Source organism: Procambarus clarkii, chromosome 8, assembly GCF_040958095.1.
Source record: "Procambarus clarkii isolate CNS0578487 chromosome 8, FALCON_Pclarkii_2.0, whole genome shotgun sequence".
Lineage (NCBI taxonomy): Eukaryota > Metazoa > Arthropoda > Malacostraca > Decapoda > Cambaridae > Procambarus > Procambarus clarkii.
The window spans coordinates 3820523-3827754 of NC_091157.1; the positions used below are offsets into that span (position 1 = coordinate 3820523).

The following is a 7232-nucleotide window of genomic DNA, read 5'->3' on the forward strand; positions in this document are numbered from 1 at the left end:
CTACCTCACTACTCAATATCATAATCACTACTCACCATCACTACCACATTACTTACCATCATCATCCCTACCACACAACTCTCCATCACTACCACACTCCTCACCATCAGTACCACACAACTCACCATCATCATCACTACCACACCTACTCACCATCATCACTACCACACTGCACACCATCATCACTACCACACTACTCACTATCATCACTACCACAATACTCACCATCATCATCACTACCACACTATACACCAACAGCATCACTACCACACTGCTCACCATCATCACTACCACACTACTCACCTTCATCGCCAATACCACATTACTCACGATCATCATCGCTTCGTCACTACTCACCAATATCATCACTACAACACTTCTCGCCATCATCATCACTACCACACTACTCACCATCATCATCACTACCACACTACTCACCAACATCATCACTACAACACTTCTCACCATCATCATCATTACCTCACTACTCACCATCATCACTACCACACTACTCACCATCATCACTACCACACTACTCACCAACATTATCACTACCACACTACTCACCAATATCATCACTGCCACTCTACTCACTATCATCACAACTACCTCACTACTCACCATCATCATCACTACAACACTACTCACCAACATTATCTTTACCACACTACTCAGCAACATCATCACTACAACACTTCTCACCATCACTACCACTTTACTCACCATCATCACAAGTACCACACTACTCACCGTCATCATCACTGCCACTCTACTCACTATCATCACAACTACCACACTACTCACCATCATCACAACTACCACACTACTCACTATCATCCCTACAACACTACTCACCAACATCATCAGTACCACACTACTAAACAACAACATTCCCACCTCACTACTCACTATCACTACCACACTACTCACCAACATCATCAATATCACGCAACTCACTATCATCATCACTACCACACTACTCACCATCATCATCACTACAGCACTACTCACAATCATCACTACCATACTATTCACCATGAACGTTACATCCACAGTATTCACCATCACGACTGCAGTCCTCACCATCACTTCCACACTACTCACTCTCACTACCACACTACTCACCAACATCATCACTACCACACTACTCACTATCATCATCACTACCACACTACTCACTAACTTCATCACTACCACACTACTCACTAACTTCATCACTACCACACTACTCACTATTATCACCACTACCACACTACTCACTAACATCATCACTACCACACTACTCACTAACATCATCACTACCACACTACTCACTAACATCATCACTACCACACTACTCACTAACATCATCACTACCTAACTACTCACTAACATCATCACTACCTTACTACTCACCATCATCATCACTACCTCACTACTCAATATCATTATCACTACCACATTTCTTACAATCATCATCACTACCCCACTACTCACACTCACCAACATCATCCCTACCACACTACTCACCATCACAACCTCCCTACCCATCATCATCATCACTACGAAACTATTCACTATCACTACCACACTACTCAACATCACTACCACACTACTCAACATCACTACCACACTACTCACCATCACTACCACACTACTCACCATCACTACCACACTACTCACCATCACTGCCACACTACTCACCATCACTACCACACTACTCACCATCACTACCACACTACTCACCATCACTACCACACTACTCACCATCACTACCACACTACTCACCATCACTACCACACTACTCACCATTACTACCTGACTACTCATCATCACTACCACACTACTCACCATTACTACCACACTACTCAATATCACTACCTCACTACTCACCATTACTACCTCGCTACTCACCATCACTACCACACTACTCAATATCACTACCTCACTACTCACCATTACTACCTCGCTACTCACCATCACTACCACACTACTCACTATTAATACCACACTGCTCACCATTATTACCTCACTACTCACCATTACTACCACACTATTCACTATCACTACCACACTATTCACTATCACTAGCACACTACTCACCATCATTGCCACACTACTCACTATCACTACTCACCATCATTGCCACACTACTCACTATCACTACCGCACTACTCACCATCATTACCACACTTCTCACTATCACTACCACACTACTCACTATCACTACTAACCATCATTACCACACTTCTCACTATCACTACCACGTTACTCACCATCGTCATCATTACCACACTACTTCACAGTTGCCGTCAAACTGCACTTGACAACTTGAGGATAAAGTCCTGTCAATGATGTGTACGGTGTTGGTAAGACAAGTTGACGGGTGATCAAAATGGTGTGACGACCATGAGCATTTTCCTTTGCCTGCCTCTCTGGCCAGCCCTGGTGATCCTCTTGACTATATTGTCTGGCATCTAGGATATTAACACCTGCTGGACTAGCTGGACATCTAGGACTGGAGCAGGGAACATGGAGCGTCTTGGGGCTCACGACGTGGCGCAGCTCCTGAGGAACGAGATAAAAACTCTGGGGTCTGGCGGCTACGGTACAGTGACCCTTGTTAACTGGCACGGAGAGCAGGCCGCACTTAAAGTGGCCAACTGTGCTGACCCCGCTAACAGCTTCAAGCGCGAAGCCCAAGTGCTGTCGGCGCTGAAGGGGGCTGGCGGCGCGCCCCTCCTACTGGGGGTGTCCCACGACTCCCCAGCTCTTCTCACGACATATAAAGGGGACACCAACCTGGACAACGTTATATGCGACCCACGATACGACGTAGTGCAGATTGGGTTCAAGATTGGACTAAAATTACTACATATCCACACAAAAGGCTATATCCACAATGATATAAAACCGGATAATGTTATGATTTAAGGATCACACGATCACCCAAAAATTAGCCTAATCGATTTCGGCTTGTCATGTAAGAGTGGTAAAACGATCATTGCGGAAGGTGACCCCGAGGATAAACCGACCTACGCCCCTGAAGTCCTGGCTGGTGAACCCAGCACCTTCGCCTCAGACGTGTTCCAATACGGGCGTCTGATGCAGGAGATCCTGGAGGTGACAGGTACCAAACATCCGGCACTAGTGAACTTGTTCCAGGAAGCGACACTGTCCAACCAAGACTGGCGGCCGTCCCTACCCAACCTGCTCCACCGCCTACAGGACCACATCAGAGACACCACCACGGACTCCACCTACCACCGAGACCGCAAGAGGATTGATCGGTATGAAGCAAAGTGCGCCAAGTGGAGGCTTGAAAGTAGCGGACTGAGGATGCCTAAGGAGCAGGTTATGAGGGACAAGGCACGGACGGAGGACTATTTGCTCAGTATAAGGGAGTTCCATGGTATGCTCGCCCTGTGAGAAGGATATGTATGGTATCCCCGCCCTGTGAGAAGGATATGTATGGTATCCCCGCCCTGTGAGAAGGATATGTATGGTATCCTCGTCCTGTGAGAAGGAAGTTTTTCAAAACATCACTAAGTTTAAATTAAAAGAGGGCTTCTTTTTTTCTACATTTATTTAAATTTTTACTTTAATCTTATTGTAATTTTGTACAAGAATCTTTATTGTCAATTGTATATAAAAACCTTCGCTGTACATTTATTTTTGTAAATAAATTGTTATTAATATGTGTGTGTGTGTGTGTGTGTTGATAATTGTTTAATATTGTAATTTTGAGAGAGAGACGACCATCCACAGAGCCACACCAACGACCATCCACAGAGCCACACACTACTTGATAATGGTCTAGAACGGACCTAAACGTGGTCGTCTTCTGGTGTGTGTGTGTGTGGTCATCATATCTTCAGCCCCGTTATTGTGACTCATCGTCTGCGTACTCATGAAAGAGTCAAGCGATCCCTCGACTGTTTCAATTTTAGTCCAGGAGCACCTCGAGTTGTTTTTAAGGATGGTGTGTGAGGATGGTGTGTGAGGATGGTGTGTGAGGATGGTGTTTGAGGATGGTGTGTGAGGATGGTGTGTGGGGATGGTGTGTGGGGATGGTGTGTGGGGATGGTGTGTGAGGATGATGTGTAAGGATGGTGTGTGAGGATGGTGTGTGAGGATGGTGTGTGAGGATGATGTGTAAGGATGGTGTGTGAGGATGGTGTGTGAGGATGGTGTGTGAGGATGGTGTGTGAGGATGCATGGACAAGAACACTAACAACTTTGTCATTAACCTTTGCTATAAAATCTCTGGCCTACACCTACTTGACTCACCAGTAAACACAAACGTTTCAACAGGATCAACGACACTGGCAGAGGGTCGTGTAATAGTTTACTTGGTAGTTAGTTTCAACTGCATTACATCAAAGACAAAGAAGACAAAGAAGCCACAGCTTTGCTGTGTAACACTGGGGGGGGGGGGTTATCAGCTCTGCTCCGTCCTTACCTCTACCCGTATCTACCGTAGAGCTACTACTCTAAGCCGAAGCCCACGCCACGTGGTCTTAAGCCGTGTGACCGGCTAGGATTCTACAGCCTCACGATGTGGCACTAGATTTCTAGAAAACTCATGGATCTCCCTTACGCCGCCACCACCAGACCATTAACACGGAGCAATAACCGGGGCCTGGACCGATTATGCTCTCAAAAAGCCTTGGGGCTTGATCCCCAGTTATTTGGAATAGGAGGGAAGAATCTGCGTTAAGTGTGGTAAATTAAAACAAACAAAGGGATAGCTGAACTCTTAATTGTTGTTGGGCTGGCGGCCCAACTAGACTCAGACTCGTGGGGACCACGTGTCAAGGACAATGAGACAATGGAAAACATGAAATGGAAATAATAAAAATGCAAATTACTAACTAAATAATTTATTCAAAATCTAAAACAAAATCTAAATCAAAGCACTCCATATACTTAACACTCCCTGACTTAGGCATGAGATGAACTAATTTCCTGTACAAAACTACAGCAGACTCTACCTTTGACCGCAACTAGCTAGATGTAATGCTGATCTATATAGGGAGAGGGTGAGAGTGGAGGACTTCCCTCAGTTGATGACCGGTCCACACTGAATTCTCCTCCCTCTCCTTGTGGGAAATTTTTACCCACCATATCTAATAATCATCTAAGAAATGTATAATTTCTATATCATATCTAAATCATATCAAAATCATATCTAAATTGTATCAAAATCAAATTAGAATCATTAAAGATTTTATAGCTTGATCCTGGATGACAATGGCACCATGAACACGTACTCAACAGGGGCCCTTTTGATGCCTACGTGACTTTGTACATGATCTCTCAAGGATCCAGAAGCTTCTAGAAGGACTTCTTAATTAAAAAACTATTGGAACATTGATTCAACATCCGGTAGGATTAAAAATCAAATCCTTAATAAGATTCAGTGGTACTTTCAAATACTACTTATAATCTTTAAATCTTATATCTAATTATATTATAATCACATCTTATCTTAATCATAAGTCTAGACTGTAAAAATAATCAATCAATATTCATTGAAAGTTACCTCTCAAGGGAGAGGGAGGAGGATCTCGGGGGGCGAGAAGCGCCCACGACGATGCCTCGCGGCACTCCGCGTTTGTTTACAAAAGAGTGAACAAGTGACTGATCCTTAGCGAACATTACCAGCTCAAGGACACCTTATCTAATATTTTTATCGCCAGTGAATACTCTCTAGAACTGGGGGAGTACCTGGACAATATCTACAAGGAAAATCCTGGAACATTACATAAAATAAGAGTGTATAGTGGAGATCACGGTGACACGGTTTCCTCCACCTTCATTCTTTATCTTTATCAACTCATTCTTCTGCAACAGCAGGGACAATCACGTAGCAACGCTACCAGATCATCATACAGCAACGCTGTAGCAAAATATCGTGCCTAAACTCAACAAGAGAGTTAATCAGTCTGGCAAACTTGTCAGACAGGCACCCCGACTGGCAGAGAAGTATATTGAGGGTTATTTGGTGTATGATTGGCCAATTGTATGCTTGTGTAACTTTAATATCCTATAAATCTGTCTGTTGGTTAAAAAGCGAGGCAAAGCCTCATTCATCGGTACGTTTATTAAAATTGTAGTGTAGCTGTGAATCTTATCCAAGCACTGAACCTCATGGGTGTCCATTGTGTCAGAAAAGAATTCAGCCTCAATAAGTAAAAACCTCACAAGTGTCCATAGGTGGGAAGAGATTCACTCAAGCTAACTGTATCATATAAATTGAATATGTCTGCATATATTTGAATATATAAATTAAGTTATCAATTGCTTGCTTAGTTATTTTTAAGTTATCATATAAGTTCATTTAATTGAATATAATATCTAGTACTTAGTTAAGTGTTTAGACTACATTTAAGGTCATTTATTATACTTTTACAATTTAATTTGTTGTTTATAGTATAAGAACATATTGGCTGTTAAGTTATGGTACTAGGTTAGACTATGTATGTTTAAATCTCTGATTTAAACAGAGCCAGTGTTCAGTCAGATAACTGAATTTATCAAATCTTATCCTTGTATAAAATACAAGCTGATGTGAGATCCCTGTCTACAGGTGGATTGGAACTTCTATCAACATAGTCATTCACCCCACCTGTCCCTTACAGCCCACAGTCTGTCATTAGGAAAAGAGGATTTAGGATTTACAACCCTAGCTAGAGATTTTAATTGAATTAATTTGCAGACAGTAATTTTTAATTTAGTTCAGTACAAGTCCCTGGTAGTCTCCTCTTATATCAATCCCAGCAGGTTTTTCCCACATTAATGGTCCTTCGAACCGGATAATAATGGTCCTTTATACCTAGATATTTATGATCATTCGTTTACCGAATATTTCAATGCCAAATACATAAGAAACTTCTTGATTTTGCATTGGAATAATTCTTACATATTCTAGCCTAACCTAGCTATCAGCCAATATTTATCATAGCTATATATCTAAGTAAACATATAGTTTGCAGTGGCTTAAGCCACCATATCCATTAACTAGTAAGCATTCATAACAATCTGATATTGTTTTGTGTTAAGAAACCACAGTACTTAATTATATCAGTGTCACAGACACAACTGCATCTTAATCATAAATATCAATTATCTACCTCATTGTGGTAACATTACATATATATTTAAGTGTATTATCTAGCATTATCTCTAATCTACTGATTTTCAGAGCTGCTCATTACATAATATTCTTTAAAAAAGTGTTATCATCACTG

General features: G+C 42.1%; 1 protein-coding gene across 1 annotated transcript; it reads left to right on the forward strand.

The window, feature by feature from the left end:
* The first annotated feature begins 2511 nt into the window (after nt 1–2511).
* Nucleotides 2512–2913, forward strand: LOC138359460 (uncharacterized). The gene has a single exon (XM_069318659.1). The coding sequence runs from the start codon at nt 2512–2514 to the stop codon at nt 2911–2913; it is 402 nt and encodes a 133-aa protein (XP_069174760.1).
* Nucleotides 2914–7232: the final 4319 nt, after the last annotated feature.